Below are 18749 nucleotides of genomic sequence, written 5' to 3' on the forward strand. Positions count from 1 at the left end.
ATCCACCGTTCCAGAGGGGGGCGCTGCGCTTCTGAGAGCGGATGTGCTGAATAGTACTGGCCAATCACAAGACTCGGTCTTCTGGGGGTGAAAGTTCACTCTGACATCGCGGCTGACGAACAGCGCCAGAAAAGAGGATTTCAATCGGGTCGTTTACAGCAACTAGGAGGTTTTTGACCATAAAAAAAGTTGATATATGTAAATATAATAATTAACATATATGTACAACAGGACCACTCTATGTGACCTTTAAATACGTTTTCCCTTTAGTTTGGTCTTAATACTCGGGCACACTATTGTGTAATACAAGGTCTGAAAGGGGCCAAAAAGTTAGTAAGCTCAACTTAGGGGCCCCCCTGCCCCTGAAAGTTTCTTGAAACGCCCCTGCTGGGGGTGAGGAAGCGCTTTCACCCAGGCGTTGTCTGAAGGAGGGCCCTACAGTGTCCCCACTTGAGATGGTGTGCTTAAAAAAAAAAATCACAGCTGTAAGGAACCACAAACACACGGCGACTTCCTGTAGCTAAACTACAACTCGTGCGCCACGAAGAACACACGAAACATCCACCGAACAGAGGCTTATCTTATGACACATCATGTGGACTACACACTGCAGCGGACGACACCGACACACATGTAAATATAGCCGCTTGTTCTTCGTGCCAGAGGTTTGTTGTTTGAAGCGCCAGCGTCGTAACACGCAGCTGCACTAATCACGCACACAGAAAAGTGTCGTGCCCGTGTTCTCACGGAGCCGCACAGACGTGAACAACGTTTACATGAGTCAGTGAGAGCGGCAGCTCGAGTTTGCCCAGCTTTGATGCCAGATTATTTTCTTTTCTTTCTTTCCGTCTTACCCCGTGGAGGTGAGATTACTCCCTCCTCTTCTTGTTCTTCTCCTTCTTCTTCTTCTCCTCCTCCTCTCTGTCCCTCGCGGACAACCTTGAAGGGTTCCTCGCCGCCTCCTCAGAAAATGGAGATGACGAACCAGACCATGTTCTGCCTGTCACGGACCAAGTTTTCACCAGTTAGACGTCGGAACTGCAGGGAGTATGGAGGGTCTCTGCCGAGAGCAAGCAGCGACGTCAAGCTGCATAAGCCCACACTTCCGGTGGCAATTTTCAAAACAAAGGTCGGCTTCTTGGTGGAATAATGAAATACATTTACTCGTGTTACTGTAATTGAGTAGGGCTTTTTTTGTGTGTATATGTGTGTACTTGAACTTTTTAAAGTCATTTTTAAAATGTGTAATTTTACTTAAGTATGTTTTTTGGAAGTTCTGTACTTCACTACGTTTTAAATCACATCTGTTACTGAGTTAAAAAGAGAACAGGTGAATGATGGGGAAAGAACACAAACCCCAACCTTTATATATATGTATATATATATATACATACATATATGTATATGCATATATACATGTGTATATATATATGTATATATATATATATATATAACTAGGTTACTTTTACTCTGAGTAAATTTTAAACAAGCTACTTTTACTTATATTTATGACTGTACACAATTCCACTTTAAGATCTGTACTAGAGTGACGAATTGAACTACCGAATATAGTATATATTTATTTCTGTATTTGTTTCTTTTTTACATCTATGTATTTATACATTTATTACTAATGTTTGTACATGTGCAAAGCTTCATGTATTTCTACATGTATTTATTTTCCTAAATTCAGATTTTTGTTTCATCAAACTTTTTTATTTCATTTCACATTCATTTAGTCACATTATAAATGTATTTTTGTCTTTTTTTACATTCAACTGTTCATTATACTGTACTTCTACTTTTATTTATTCGCGTACATCCATGTCTGTATGTTACGGAGGACGATAAATGACATAATAATAAATAAAAGTATGAATGAATATATACATGTATACATAAATAAATACATTGAATACATTTATTTAGCTATTTGTTTTATGGTCGATTTTTATTTATTTCCACACTTTTTCTTTTTTTTCCCCGGACACATACAGGTGAGTGGAACCTTTATTTCTAAATGACTGCATCACGATTACATGAAGTTAACATTGCTTCTCGTATGAGAAAGCTTTTCTGTCTGTGTGGGCATTTAAACACAATGGGAACCGTGTGGTTGGTCAGTGGGTAAGTTAATATTTATGTCTGCGTGTTCTTTCCTCTGGTAATGTTTGAGTTTCGCAGGGAGCATTTTAGATGATGCACCTCTTTTATCATTTGTTATTTGACCAGCGTTTCATTTGGTCTTTCTTAAATGAAAAGCAGGTTCTCTCCTTTTTCTTTATGCAGTGTTATGTATAGTTTATGCACAGAGGTGTCAAACTGGCGGCCTGCAGACCACATGCGCCCCACCCCCCACTTAATATCATGTTATCATGAAAACATGGCGGAGACACAGCTGCCAAGCGAGGTGATAGAAAACACACCAGCTATAATACTAAATATATTTCGTAATAGTAAAAAGACGTTCAGTTGTAATTATTAATGAGCTTGTTTGGTGTTTCAATAACAGTTGAGTCGATTACTTGATCAGAGTTGATCATTATTATTTTACTCACTTTTTGGTTTATTCTTCTGTTTTTTGACATGAACTATGACTATTGTGAAGTATACATCAAAACCAGCACTTTTATTTTGAAATTTTTAATGAAAATGCAATATCATGTAGCCTATTGTGATTTTTTTTCTCTAGACAGGCCCCCTCTTGACCAGACTACCTGCCCATTGGCCCCCAGGTCATTTGAGTTCGACACCCCTGGTTTATGGCATCCATCCATCCATCTTTTACCACTTTATCTTCCACATGAGGGCCACATGGGGGCGCTGTGACAAATTAAACTGACAGGGCAATAACAGAGGCAGCAACTTCAGGGCTATAATCCAAATGTTTCATTATAATCAACCATTTGAGTCAATGAGACAACATCATGTTAACTTCATGTAATGTAGTGATGTAGTCATTTAAAAATAAAGACCACACTCACCTGCATGTGTCTGGGGAAATGAATGGATTAGTTTTAGCCAGGTTCATTATTTGTCACATAGCGTGTGATTTTTTTTGTGTGAAATGGTTGTTGTTGACGACCATGTTTTTAATGAGAGCAAGCGTCAATGTCTTAAGTTGGTTCCTGGCTGGTGGTGAGCAAAGAGTAGTCAGCGGCGTGTCAGTATCTCATACCAAATGACATGAAAATGTAAAAAACAAACAAACAAACAGACTTTTTTTTTTACAATTTAATAGTGCAGTCTGGCCCCACAATGTTTCATTTTGAAAGTGTGTTTGTTCAAAGTAATGGATCGCCATTTGAGTCAAAAACATTTTTTATTATTTATTTATTTATTCTATTCTATTCTTTGATAGTGGGTTGAACCTGGACACTCATTGGCTAATCCTTCTGTACTCTTCGCTTCGAAATCGACTAGTTTTGAAATACAAGAGAAGTGACGGCAGGGGAGACAAAAAAAAAAACACACACACATACAACCATTAAGTAAAACCTTGAAATAAACCTTTTTCTGTGTCGCGGAACTTACTTTCAATTATGCTTATGCGGGCGCTCGGTGCTCACAGTGCCCAGCACAGAGCAACGGTACCTCGGCTTGCTGCTTCCTGTTGAAATGGACTCAGACGTCTCTCTGTAAGACACTTAAAAGTTTGAAGTTAAAACTTTTTCTGTGTCGCGGAACTTACTTTTGAGGCGAGACATTAGCTATTTAGAATTTTGAAAAGGTGGTGTACATATGAATGTCATATTTATGACATATTTATAGTTAGCTCGTATCCAGCTGCAGCCCCGGAGACTTCTCTGAGGGCACGCCGGAAGCGGAAGTGACGCAAATAAGACTGATGATTTTACCACAGAAACAAGAGCTGGGAAAAATTGTTTCTCATGGCAAGTGAAGAATAAAAATAAGGCAGCTTTTTCTACAGGACATTATACATACACCTTCCTCCTTATCATACTGGTCTGCCTCAAAATGTGTGTTGGGAAAGTGTTTGTTTACTGCCTCAGAAAATTTCTCTTGAATAACAAAGCCAAAGAGGTACCCTTTAAATGTTGCACAGATTATAGACAACTAATCAAAATCAGCAAAAACCTAAAATAGACATTAATTTTAGCTGTACCTTTTGGAGAGAAGCTCGAGGAATGTTTTAATAAAGCAATCAAATAATTTATTTTGGTCCTGCCAGTTTAAAAAAGACTTTGAAGTAAACTTTCACATTTTGATCATATTTACCCCCGTTCTCAAAGTTGTAGGAGAGATGTATTATTTAGATTCACTGAAGTTGAAAGGACAGTTAATTCTCAATTTTATTTGATTTATCTTTTATATTAACCTCATTTTATATTCATAAATCCAAAACAAAATCAAACAGCATGTCTCTTCAGTGTGACTATAAATAAAGAAGCTGTCAAAACCTATAACTTTCACAAAAGAAAGATTTTTATTTAAATTTTATATTTTCCTTGTAAAATACTTATTCCCCTGACATACAATAGTTATTGACTATTTTTATGGACACTTTATATTTTGTTATACTGTGTTCACTTACTTCAATCTGGCATTTTGAAGGAAATTCAGGAAATAAAACAAACATAAACATAAAGTGTCCCTCATGGTGAAGGAAGACTATTTTATCAGAAACCTGAGCAGTTAGCCTGCTATTTTCTGTTACCATGTTTAAACATATATACATAGGCTATAAGAATGTGCAATATTCTGAAGAGTGTCTTATATCCTTCTTTTTCAGCAGAACCTACTAGGCAATCTGATTATTTATTTTTTTCAATTTTCCGAACTATATAAACACACCTGAGAATTATATTGTGTTGTACCATTACTGCCACAGACCCAAAAACAGATCAGTTTTCAAAGCTTGAAATTGTAAAAAGATTTATTCTAAAACTGTAAACTTGAATATTGAAACAGAAAAAAAAAAACATAAATACCAACTTTAATTTCCAGGTGGATTTTTAATGTCAAGGTAATCAGTAGTAAAGTAAAAATAAATAACAATATAATACATAATAAAAAATAAGACATACAAAAAATATAAATACATCCAGGATAATCAAATCCTGGAAAGCTTTTGTTTGCTCTCACAAACAAAAACACAGTGATTGAACATTAAAAATACAACAGGAAATAGGGAGAACTATATTACAAAATATACACTATGTTTATGCTAATCTATGCATGCCACTCAGCAAAACAGTTCCTGTCTAGTAATAGACAGAGTGGAGTGTCACATGCCTGACACTTCCAGGGAGTGGTGTTGCGCACCCGTTTCTGTGCACACTGCTGGCACCGCCGGCGCCCCACTGTGGCCCTGTTGGAGCTGCTGAACTCTGCAGCACATGCAGTTGGAACATGGCTGGTTTGTCTTTTCACAGGAACACCTGCTTTTTCAGCGCCACACAGCAGTTTCACCAGCTCCACCATGAAGTCCTTGTGGGACAGCCTCGGCTGGTTCCGGACGGCCGCGAGCTCCAAATGCATTATGTATGCATTTGTGCTTGCGATGTCCAGGAGGTGTAGGAAGACAGTGCGATACCACCGGCTTTGTCTTCTATGCACTGAATAGTACTGGATGAGTCGATCAACTCCACCCATGTACTTGTTGTACTCCATGACTGGAGTAGGACAAGGGACGTCAACCACCTTCAACAGTCCACCCTTGATCCTCACCTTCCTCCTCACTGTGTCGCCAGCATTTGCAGGGTGAATGGTGGAACAAATTGACACCTCCCTTGTGTCTATCCACTTCACAAACACTGTGGGGTCCTGCCTGATCCACCGCATTGTTCCACGTGGGGACTTCCTGGAGACGACTCCCTGGCTAGGAGGACACCCTCTCCGGTTCTCCCGGTATGTGCCGCAGGCCCCGAACTTCATGCTTGCCAGGTCAGTGAATAACTTTGGGCTGGTGTAGAAGTTGTCCATATAGATGTGGTATCCAGTGCCGAGAAAGCCTGGTTGCACCAGATTCATCACAGCATTGTAGCTTAGCCCGTGAGCACTGGGGTCAGTTGCCTTCCCAACATAAACGGCCAAGTCCACAGTGTAACCATTGCTGGAATCTGCCAACACGAAGAGTTTTATCCCCCATTTGGTTGGTTTGTTCTTCATGTACTGTGGGAAGCCTGTTTTTGCCTTTGTTGCAACCATTCTTTCGTCTATGGCAAGCTGCCTCCTTGGGTGGTAGGATGCTTTACAGGCAGCACGAACATGGTCAAAGAGTGGCTGTATGCGGAACAGTTTGTCATGCTCGGGCCCACCCTTCTTCCTGTCATTCTCCAGATCCTTCTCCACGTCACTCAGGTGAAGGTTCCACGTCAGTGTCTGAAAACGGAGCCGAGTCATGATCGAAGCTGGAAAAGGATGAGACGTGACATCGTTCTGCTTCCAATAGTCCTGTACGCTTGGCAGTTTCACTAATGAGGTGAACAGCACCAGACCCAAAAACTTATAAAACTCCTCTTCGTCTACATCCTGCCAAGTGTACCTTTTTTCAGATGCATATTGTGCAGCATATTTGTTGGTGTTTTGGCAGATTTCTCTGACCACTGCTGGAGGGAAAAATTGCTGAAAAAGGTTGAGGGGGGTGTGCTCCACTGTGGTGTCCACCTGTAATAATAATAATGATCATATAAGTAATAGATATTGTGTATAAACACCTTTGAAAAATAAAAGGCAAGGCAAGTTTATTTGTATCGCGCCATTCGTACACAAGACAATTCATAGTGCTTTACAGGCAAGGAAATGCATTTGAAATTAAAACACAATCAATTAAAAAAAATCTATAGTGTGTGTGCGTGCAGTGCGAACGAGGTTGTGCTTAAGTTTAGGACGGGGGTGGGGGACATAACACAAGCGCTACGCAAATAAAGATGGCATCTCACCCAGTCAGGATCACTGTACTTCACTCTGGTGGACACCTAACGAGCGCAGGTTCGAAAACCTGAGCCGTCTGGCGAGTGGCGACACACGCGTTCCAGCGTCTACATTTTTGTCTACTTTTTGTCCAGTAGACAAAAAATTCGACACGTGGACCTCGACAATCGACTCTAAAAATGTGTGAAATTCCCAACCCTAATAATTATTTTCAAATTATTAAAATCATTAAAAAAGAAAGTTAAAGTGGTTTAAATTGGCAATATCAGAAACGATATTGCCAATTTTAACAATAATGTTTTCAACCCTGATTTAAACAAACTGACAGTTTGTGAACACCTTAGGTGTTCAGGGAGCTTGTTCCACAGGTGAGGACCACCGAAGCTAAATGCAGCTTTGCCCTGCTTGGTTCTGACCCTGGGGACGCTGAGTAAACCTGTCCCTGATGACCTGAGGGGTCTGGATGCCTTATAACCAATGAGCAGCTCCGACATGTACTTAAAAAGTAAAAAACCAAGGATCAAAATCACGTAATCACGTAGAGGAAAATCAAAGAAAGCCAGTCAATACCTGTACACCCTGGGCCCTCAGCGGCTTGAATCTCAATGGTGGCGGAGCGGAGTCGAGTTCATCTCCAGACTTCCAGCCATGAGCCGGCTGTGGAGTTCTGGAGCGAGATGACTGACCCCTTGTTGTCCCACGTCCCCTCCCTCTGGCTCTCCGTGCTGATACTGGGGTCTCGTTATCCGATTGGTCATTACTATAACACAAAACAAGATTTGTTTTTTTTGTGTGGCAAGTATTCATCATTAGCTGGTAGATCAGCCAAACTACTAACTTTGAATCATGATGAAAAGGTGAGTCTTCTTCAGCAAAGCACCTCCATTTTTCTGCTGTCCACAGACTGTAAATATGTAAATAAAAATCAGCAAAAGCATTTTAGCTGAATCATATTTGGGCTGTGTATGATTCATTTTGGGTCATTTTGTTACACAGTTGGATAATTATGTATGTGAAATGACTCAGCACAAATGTGTTGTTAACAGCTTCATAGTTCATAAAAGGTCTAAAATCACTGTATTGGACCGATATCGGTATCAGTAAATACTCGAGTTTGTGATATCTATATATATATATGTGTGTAACATAAATTCCAAATGTGTTGTTGAGCTGACTGGGTCACATGACCTGGAAGCTATTGAAAAGAATGCACTAGCTTACTATTCAAACATTAATAAAATTAATAAATCAGTAATGATACCTTTGCAAATACTTTTACTTTATAAATACTTTACATACTTGAATCTATCACACTTGTATTCACCTTACTGTTCATGTGGATCACTCTCTTGCCAATCCTTTTTAATAATGTGTTTGAATTTTTTGCCAATCCTTTTTAATAATGTGTGAATGTATGTGTATATTATGTTTGTGTGATGTCTATGTCTTGAGCTACTTGGATCCTGAATTTCATAAGTATGTATGTATGTATGTATGTATGTATGTATGTATGTATGTATCCATTTATGTATGTATGTATGTATGTATGTATCAATCTATCTATCTATCTATCTATCTATCTATCTATCTATCTATCTATCTATCTATCTATCTATCTATCTATCTATCTATCTAGATGGTTCGGTGAACTTTGTCCAAGTCCACACTGGATCAGTAATATCAGCAATGCTTTGGGTGCCATCTGTTGATTAAAGCAAGAACAACACCTTAAATCGTCTTTGTATGAAGTCTTGGACAAAATGACAAATAAGCTTAACTTAACAATTCTTTTAGGTTTAAAATTAAAGAAAAAAATGCTAAATATGTTAGAAATGAACTTGGGGTGCAAAATACATCAACAATTGTAATTGTGATTGTGCCAATATGTACAACAAACAAATAGTACAGGCTGTTTGAACTCTGATAAATGTAGATTGTGCTAGTCTTGTTAGGCCAAAAACTTTTGTTGTTTTTCTTGCTTTGTTTTTATACTTTTCTTCCACAATGGTGGCCTATAGTACACTTAACTATAGTCCTTCACTCAAACTACAACACCCAGAAATGAGAGGTGAAGTAGTAAAGACAGTCAGGTGGATTTAACTTACTGTATTTTTACATTTACTTGTACATTTTTACATATTCTAACAACTAGTGAAGTTTTAGGATGGCAGAAAGTGTGTTAAGGGGGCAATATCGCCTTTTTCACAGGGATAAAATAGAAATAACACGCTGTGTGTGTGTGTGTGTGTGTGTGTGTGTGTGTGTGTGTGTGTGTGTGTGTGTGTGTAGGGGCGCACATCATATTGTCATCGCATTATTCAACAACGTCATCGAATATCGGTCGTTTACCTGTCGTGCAAACCTAGTCACATACACTCGCGTGTCAAAATAACCACAGTTGTTCCACACAATAATTATTTAATGCAACCGACACATTTGGAAAAAGATATTCATATATCTTGGATATAATATATCCAAGATATATGAATATCTTTTTGTGTGTGTGGGGGGGGGGGGGGGGGGATTGGGGCAGAAAACTGTAATTTGTTGACTGTCCCTAAGTGAATCAGTTCTTGTCAGTGGATAACAAGTTATATGACCACCCTCGATGGTGCAGCGAACGCAGGGTGAAACTGACGGATGAGCCGTTGGTGGAGGTGAACAGGTGTTGAATATCCGACTTGAAGCTAATGTCACAGCAGTATATACATACATCGGTTCTGTGTCGTCTTGTTCCTGCTTTACACTTGCCAGCTGGGGGCGCAGCGCACCCAAAGCTGTCTCTGGGCTGGCCACAGGGTGAACATAACTGTATTGACAGGAGAACAAAAAAAAACACATTAACATTCGAATTGAGCATCGTAAGAGAGAACAAACGAGAACAAACTTACGTTGGTTGAGAGGCAGTGGGAGTAGATGGCTGCTCATCTTCCTCGCCGCTGTCACTCCCGCAACTCCAGTCGGAGGACAAAGTTTCGTCCTCTAACGACACCACATTTTCACCTTCTTCCAATTCAAAGAAATACTCTAACGCTTGATGAAGATCCGTTGTCCTTTTTCGTTCCATTCAGTCAGTACCGTCGCATACGAGCCTGTAATCCCTTTCTCCTTCTTCTTGTTGTTGTTAGCTCTTGGTTTTCCCGGGTTGCAAGCGGAAATGACGTAATCAATGAAATACGTCATAGTTTTTAATGATCAAAAATAAAAGAAAAACGAAATATTTTGTGACTTCTGCACGATTATTGGTCCTTCTGATTTTTTTAAGTTGATAAAATCAATCATAAATGTGTCTACGAACACTACGATGAAAACGTTTCACGGTGCACTGTCGTTTCAGGCGGCGACACGTTTCCTCAACAGCGCCACCTAACGACTTGGATGACTGGAGAATGCGGTTTCTCCCTTTTTTATTTAACATTTCTTACGTACAGTTACAGTACAATATATGAAACTTAAGTAAGATTTTTTTTGACATACAATCATTTAAATGAACTAAACACATTAAAAAAATAATAATACATGTATATATATGGCTATAGTCACTAAATTACTGTGTAAAGTGTGTAAAGCCAGCGATTGTATTGGGTCATTTTTGTCATTTCCTGATTAACGGGAAGTTAAAAATAAATAAATAAATACATGTATTTTTTTAACTATTTTATCCATATGTATATTCATATGTATCATATGGTCCCTCATGGAGTGGGGTTTGGCCTGTTGTTGCAATCACAACTACAAGTTCTGCCACAAAGTATTTAAACTCAGCAATTTTCTACACTATGCTCAGGGTATCCGCAGGGTCTTAAAAAGTCTTAAATCCAATAATTTGAATTTAAGGCCTTAAAATGTCTTAAATTCTCCTAAAATCTCATAAAAAGTCTTAAATACAATTTTAAAAGGTCTTATAAATCTATTAACATTACTTTTATTTATAACATGCATAAACTTCAGTCTCGTTTTGAAATGTTTCTATTTTTGAGGATGCGATGACATAACTACAACACAGAACTAAAGTAGGTCACCTGTGCTTTATTGAGCTAGTTTGCTGTGCGTGCAGCCACGTTGTGTTACAGCTTAGCATAGCAGCGGAGAAAACTTAATGAAAACCCACAGCGAAGCCAAATTGCAAGTTCAATGATTTCTGGCTCCAATTTTCCTTCATGTATTTGTACTTTTTTGCAAGTATGGATTTGAAATGGGTCTTAAATTGTATTCACTATGGTCTTAAAAAAGTCTTAAAATTTGACTTGTTGAAACCTGCAGAGACCCTGTATGCAGGGCAGTTACAGAACATTTTGGAGGTGGTGGATGGATACTACTTACTTGATGGTTGTGAGTGGGTCATAATCAATGCACGGGACCCTGATTATATCTGCAGTGCATACAGTAAATAAGACTAGTCCCACAGTAAAGGAGGGCTGGGGCAAATTGCAGTTAACACATAAACTATTTAACTTTGAATAAACAAACCTTTAAAATAAACAGTGTGGGGCCAAACTGCACTATGCAGTTGTATGGGATACTGACACACAGCCATGAACCAGATATTAACAAGATATTAACACACACTCACTAAAACATGGCGGTCAGCAACAAACATCACACACACACCTGGCTAAAAACTCAGAGAAAGTTCAAAGTCAGAAATCAAACACACACTGAAATGACTTTACTGTATTTAATTCAAAAGCAAACATACATAACTACTACAGCCAATAATATCCCATGGTAGTTGATGTTATAAGTCAACGTGTGATATATGTCATATATGAGAAAGAAAGATTATTATATTATTGTGATATTATAATCACAACGAGTACACTGTGTTGTTCGGTAGTTAAGCCAACATTTATTGTGTATATTGTAGCAAATGAAGCAGGTGCAAAGCATTCAGCAACTTTAAAACTAAATCTGACATCTTCTCTGGTGAATGAAAACATCACACACTGGTGAAGAATTATTACATTGTGTCTATTTATACAGAGATTTTACTGCAGACCAGCAGGATCTTAAGCGTTCTTGGCTAAGTCTGCACATGGTTAGCATAGTGATAAACACTTTTTTGCTTTTTATTCACAAATTAAATCAAAAACATTACAATTTTGGACTTTGGATTGTGCGTCTCAGTATTTTTGATTGCTCTTAGTATAATTATATCTATACTGGATATTAACAAAAAAACTGTGTGTGATTATACTTAAGTAATAAAGAGTTATTTCTTAATCGATTTTATGTGACAAGTCATGTTTTTCTGTGATTCGAAATAAAAAAAACAAAAAAACATGAATAACTTGATTCACATGTAATCACTCATGTCGTCTCCGTAGCCAGCCTCAACGTTTTCCTTGATTTTCTTAGTTTCTTCAGCTGAAGCTTCTGGGAGAACTGCTTTCAATCCTTTCTCTATTTTTGCCATCCTGGCATCGGTCTTGTCCTCAAATTCTTTCTTGTTCTTCAGGACGAGATTCAGAATACCTTCTTGAGCTGCCTTGCAGGAGGATTGCAGCTTCTCACGCTCTAAAAGAAACCCTGGTTTCGTTGTATCCATGGCCATGAGTTTTCCCAGGCTGCTCACTCTGTCCATCAGGTACTTGTTAGAGATTTCAGTGTAGGTGGATGAGATCATGTGGACCAGGCTGGAGACATTTGAGGCTTGAAATGCCTGCATGTACAGCAGGTCTTTTGTGTAGAGCTTTTCATTGTAGTTCAGCTTCATTGTTGAATCAGATGTTTTGACAAAGTTTTTCAGTGTTTTGCTGAGGCTGATTTGGATGATGTTGGAGATCATTTGGAAGAAGCGCACCATCTTCTTCCACTGCTCTTGTACTCTTCCCAAGGCATCAAGACCCTTGCGCAGCATTTTGATGGTTTGGGCAAAGCTAATCTCTTTGATTTCACAGTTTTGCAGTTCAATCAGAACATCATTCAGCTCCTTCTGCTTCTTCTCCATGTTTGCAACAGCCTTTTCATATAACTCTCGTGAGTTTTTGAGTTCTGCTTTGGTCTCCTCAATTTTGTACTTGGCATTTTCAACTGCTATCTCACCGGCTAATTTGCCTTGACTTTCTGAACTGGTCTTCTCTGATTTGTATTTCATTGGTCCTTTGGCGCTCAGAGCTGGGGTACCTAAAGTTTTCTTGGACTTTGTATCAAATATGTGAGCAGCATCCTTCAACTTCATAATGCTTGCCAACAGCTTTATAGTTGACTTGTTGTCCCACTTCTTACCTGGACTATATGTTGCCAGGTCTACGCAGATCTCGATACCTGTTTTACAGAGTGCAAGAGCCTCCGTGCCTTGAGGGCTCTTTGGCATCTGATCCAGTTCTTTTAAGATCCGTGTGAATTGCCCCTTGTTCCATGCAGTCTTTGTGCTTTTACTCTTCTCATCATACAGTGTTTTCCAGTCTATTTCACTTTCACTGACATATTGGTCGAAACCTATTGCAAGACTCAGAATCTCTCCAGACGTGCAGCTGGCCATTGCATCACCACTAGCATCACCACTAGCATCACCACTCGCATCACCACTTGCATCACCACTCGCATCAGTAGAAGATGATGTTGCCTTAGAAGCCATTGCACCCAGGATTCCTAATACTTTTGATTGTAGACCATCAACAAAATTCATGCCAATCACTTCCATTCCAGAGGGAAGAGAGTCCATGGATTGCTTGTAAGCATCGTGTGCTGCTTCCAGCTGCTTTGACATGGCCTCCATTTCTTTCTTGGTCTGTTCATTTTGCATTATGGCAGTCTGTTCCCTCATTTTGTTTTCCTTTATTTTATTCTGCACTTCTCTCAGCTCTTCTCCATAAAAGAACTTAGAATTGACACAGGCCTCCAACAGCTCCCCTATTAAACTGATGACATCAGCATATCTCTTCTCAACCATGGTTGCTTGTTCCACACAGTCATCAGCAATAGAACGAATGGTTTCGAGTTGATCGGGCATGACAGTTTCAATAACGTTATCACTGGCATTGAAAAGAATGTTGAGTGCTGCTTTAACATGCATGGGTACTGATCCAGTGTGAATGCGGATCTTATCCATACCATTGTGAGCATCATTAAATGCCTGCCAGCCTGAGTTACAGATCTGCATGAGACTGGCCCTGAAGGAGTCTGGGTATTTTAGGTACTTGAAGCCCTCTGATGGAGGATTCTTGTTAATGGAGAAGTCGTCATTGGAGGAAATGAAGACAAGTTCTCCCAAGATAGCAATAGAAAATGGAGCAGGAGTCAGATACTCCTCCCAGTTTGCATTGGGCTGCATCAGCATCTTGGTAGTGTCACGCATCTCTGATGCGGTTGTAAGACTTTTAGTGGTCTCAGCAATTTTGGTGGCCATGATGTAAAACTGTTGAAAGAAAAAAGAGAAAGACAATTTTTCACCTCTATCAAAATGCTTTTCCAGCCTCTATATAGCTGGTTAAAAATAACATCCCACAACATGCACATTTGTAAATTTGGAATTCTAAACAGCTGAAACATTGACACGTCATAATTCAACTTCAAGATATCTTTAATTATCCTCAACTGAAGATATCTACATTGTCCTTTTTAGATATCTTGAATTACGTTTCAGACAGTCAGAATGAAGTTCCAGATCCAGAATGTGTCATTTGCCATTGGTTGAGTTCTATTTTCAATATTTGAAGGATTTTATTGTTTATCCTTTTTTTTTTTTCCGTTTTACTCTTTATATACTTTGCACTACAATTGTGTTCTACTTTTATTGTGTTGCATTTTAATCTTGTGTGATCTCTGTCATGTGGCTGCTGCAACACGTGTAATTCTCCAGTGGGGGATAAATAAAGTCTAATCTAATCTCACCTAATTCACAACTGAATTAATTATCTATATCTATTATCTGTATATCTATAATTGAGTCTCACTTACTTTTTGAATCTTAAAAACTAAAAATGTATTAATCTAAAAAACTGAATTACACATATCTGAAACTGTAGTTTTGACTAGTGTGAATGATGTCAGATTATTTATTTATTTATTTATATTTATATATTAGCATTTCAGCTCAATAAAAATAAAATCTTAAATTTCAAAGTTCACATTTGTAACAGTTTTTTGTAGAGGTGGTTTACTAATAACGCTCACTGATCGTTATAGTTACTAGTATGGTTAATATAATGACAATGATGATGGATATTAAAATAAACCTGCAGACTGTAACATGACCATATAATGAGGAGCCATAACAACGTGTTAAAAGTAGTTTTATAACTGCAGATTCTTTCACTCAACGTGTTTATATTCAACTCTAATTCACATGTTCATCACATTCATCAGTAACAGCACATCAGTGTCACAATGTCAGTCTCCTCTCCTCAATCAGTGGTTAATACATCGAGAATAAGTTTAAAAATAAACGCTAATGAGATACGAATAAACATAAATACATAATAATAATAATACAAATAATAATACATTTTTAAAAAATGTAAACAAAAAAAGACCCTCATTGTCTTCATTTATTGACATTTCTCATAAAGTTTTCATATCGTACGCTTCACTGCCAGTAGCGCCGTTCCCGAGACGCCACATGACCGCGCTTTGCTGTGCTCGTACACAGATGTGACGTCACTCTCGGAAAAAAGATTTGTCTGGGCTTTTTATGGCCTATAGGGAGATTTTTCAAATATGAAACTCCGTGAATTAAAAATATAGAATATAAAGACCTATAAAAGCCTGTGTCCATGTCTCGAGGTGTCCTGTGGACACTTTTACAGGCGTCTATTTTACTATTGTGCTCAATCAGAAAATAGCTTTTTGGGCCCATGAGTATGTTTTTGTTGCAGTACCCAAAGTGGCCACCATGACAAAATTGTCTTCAAGGCAGAGGGGGCGGTGCTCTGTCCAGATGTTATAACACATCCATCACGTTTAAAGTTTAAGGAAATTAATTTAAATATAGTTCTTGTGCTGATTCTACATTCATTCCATGATTCTATACAAATAAATATCTGTTATAAGTGTCAGGTTTTATTTTTCTGTATTTTCTTATTTTCAGAAAATTGTGCTATTAATTAGTTTAAAAAAAAATGTAATGATCGACAGCCCTAGTTTTTTTTTCTTTTTTTAATAAGAATAATGAAAGATACAATAAAAAAAAGATATGTGTCTGATAAAAATAACTAATAAAATGAGAGATAACATTTCATTAACGTCTACTGACTAATAAAACAAAATGGAACATCAAAACGTGAATTTATTATTATTATTATTATCATTATTATTATTTTTAAATAACCACTAATAATGAAATTTTTGTTTGAAAATGCTCACATGCGCAAAACATTTCGCAGGTGTGCACCTTCCTATCCCTCCCGGGCAGAAACAGCTGTGTGTGACCTTTGTTCCTCTGTTGGTAGAGTCTATTTAACGATAATCGCTCTACTTAATTAGGTGCCACCCGTTAAATATAGTATAGTAGTATTCATCACAGAGTATAGTCGTTGCATATTTTGAATAGAGTTAGTTTGTAAAAATTTTAATAAAGTTTGCTGTGCCAGTAGTTATGTTTATTATGTGTTTGTATGCTGCACTATATACACCAAAACTATACAATTACTGCTTTTGTTATAAAGAGATAACATCAATATTGATCAGAATTTTGTTCAGCACATTGGTCCAGCCCTCATTGTTGTTGTTTTTTTGCTCATACGGTCCCTGGGGAAAAATAAATATCTGGATATAGATATGGAAACTGATTGACATGGTAAAAAAACAACAAAAACACAAAACTATAATGCATAAAAACATGACATGCAAAAATGACCAAAAGGAAAGCCACAGCACAACGTGTTAAAAAGAAGGACGTGGATATATAAATTATTCAATTTAATAGATTCTGTTAGTGTTCTTTTCTCAGTTTTCTTACCTCAGTGGTCAAACTTGCTTCTGTATGAGGACGATCAGGAGCAAAAGTGAGCACAGTAACGGCGAGAGGATGGACTTTTATTGTCGTCTGGAGGAGGGTGGGGGACATGACTCCTCCCAGCTGGAGAGAGCTGGCTTTAGGTCAAACCATGGATGTATTATAAGAATTAGATTAGAATTAGATTTTTTTTTCCTCCTCACATTTCATGCGACTCTGTTGACTATTTCCATCAAAACGTTTGACTTTTCAGAGGTCAAGATGATAATCATGCACACCTTGTTGATCACTTTCGGTCACACCCTCCCTCATTACACAAATGCACATCACCTGATGTTTAAATCTTAAATTAGCATTCAAGTTCATATAGCTTGGAGTTGGAAAATATGCATAGAAATCACTAAGGCCAAAACACTCACTTGCCAAATATGAGATGAACACAAATTCAACTTCAACACATGAACTGCTGGACTCATGGTGCAAGCCTGCCTTTAGTTCCTCTGATATAAAGGATATTTAAAGTTCAATTTTGATTCATTACAGGTCTGATTTAACAGCTCACTTTCATTTCTTTCTTGGGCCATAACGTATACCCTCAGAAAACACCACAAAAGCAGAGAGATGTTCTGACTAAATGATGCGTAACATTATTTATGCAGTGGAATTTCATCACTTGATCTGTCTGTTCAGTTTCGAACCTTGAACCCTTTCACCCTTACAGGTCTGTACAGCTGCAGCATCGTCAGCTGTTGAAGCAAGTTTAGGGCGTGTATCTTCTGCCTTCCTCAGAATTATTACCTGATAAGGGCATTTCACCATCTAATATCAGGTGAGCGTTTTGAGGAAGGCAAAAGATACACGCCAAAACCTGTTCATGCCTGATACATCCATAGGCGCATCCATCTCCCTGATACTTGAAACTAGTTCCTTGTTCCTGTAGTTGAACGTTGAAAGAGTTCATGTTTAAGTCAAAAGCTCCTCGTAATAATTCTCATGGTGCAAGCCTGCCTTTAGTCCCAAGATATCTCTATGTGCAACAAGTGTCGAGTGAGTGTTTGTGTGTTGGGCTTAACATATTCTGCTGTTAATATCTTTGAGTCACAATGGCAAGCTGAACAGAGTCTGTTGTCGATGTAGTTTCCCGGTTTGTGCTACAAAACAAGCTAAAATGAAGCTTGTTTACCCGTGGATGCAGTCAGTTAACTGGACACACAGGTGTGAGTGTGACATGGTTGTTGCCGTTTGTAAAGCAGCACATGCTGAAAATAACTGCAACACTTTGTCACGTTTAGCTTCAAACAATGTTTGAAACAGTGCCGTGAATTTTTGAAAGTCACTTTTTGAGCCCATTTACAACAATATTTGTTCACTGTGAAATGTATTAAAAAGTTAAATCTAAATATTAAATGGTACACAAATGTTAAATCTAAATCTAAATATGAATTTAGATTCATATCTAGATTCATATCTCCTTCCTTCTGTTAAATTTAAATGCTACATCGAAAAATAGACACTAAATCTAAATGCTAAATCTAAATGCTAAATCTAAATGATAAATCTAAATCAAAAAAATTCATCTAAATGTTAAATGTTAAATCTAAATCTGAACATAAATGTTAAATCTAAATATTAAATCTAAATGTTAAATCTCAATCTAAACGTTTAATCTAAATGATAAATCCATATCTAAATATTAAATCTAAATGCTAAATCTAAATCTAAACATTAAATCTAAATGCTAAATACAAATATAAATCTAAATTTGAAATCTAAATAATAAATCTAAATTTGAAATTCATCCATCCATCTTCTAACCCTTATCCGGGTCCGGGTTGCAGGGGCAGCAGTCTGAGAAGGGACGCCCAGACCTCCCTCTCGCGGGACACTTCCTCCAGCTCTTACAGGGGGACCGCAAGGCGTTCCCAGGCCAGCCTAGCGACGTAGTCACTCCAGC

The 18749-nt window shown here is 37.9% G+C and overlaps 2 protein-coding genes across 2 annotated transcripts in view; both read right to left on the bottom strand.

Annotated features, from left to right (window-relative positions):
- The window catches only part of LOC310930718 (uncharacterized protein), a gene marked incomplete at both ends in the record, with an annotated part of 27854 nt that extends 17890 nt beyond the window's left edge, over positions 1 to 9964 (bottom strand). The window contains 4 exons of the mRNA XM_083893760.1: positions 5257 to 6630; positions 7468 to 7657; positions 9611 to 9706; positions 9789 to 9964. Of these exons, the coding sequence (XP_083749886.1) occupies positions 5257 to 6630; positions 7468 to 7657; positions 9611 to 9706; positions 9789 to 9964 (1836 nt within the window). The remainder of the gene's footprint in view (positions 1 to 5256; positions 6631 to 7467; positions 7658 to 9610; positions 9707 to 9788) is intronic.
- Positions 9965 to 11570: 1606 nt separating this feature from the next.
- On the bottom strand, positions 11571 to 16825 carry LOC310931298 (uncharacterized protein). The gene is made up of 2 exons (XM_083894424.1): positions 16799 to 16825; positions 11571 to 14257 (listed from the first exon to the last, which is right to left on the bottom strand). The coding sequence occupies exon 2, from the start codon at positions 14246 to 14248 to the stop codon at positions 12194 to 12196; it is 2055 nt and encodes a 684-aa protein (XP_083750550.1). The 5' UTR covers positions 14249 to 14257; positions 16799 to 16825; the 3' UTR covers positions 11571 to 12193.
- Positions 16826 to 18749: the final 1924 nt, after the last annotated feature.

The sequence above is a fragment of the Microchirus variegatus genome (genome assembly GCF_963457635.1).
Source record: "Microchirus variegatus genome assembly, chromosome: 8".
Taxonomy (NCBI): domain Eukaryota; kingdom Metazoa; phylum Chordata; class Actinopteri; order Pleuronectiformes; family Soleidae; genus Microchirus; species Microchirus variegatus.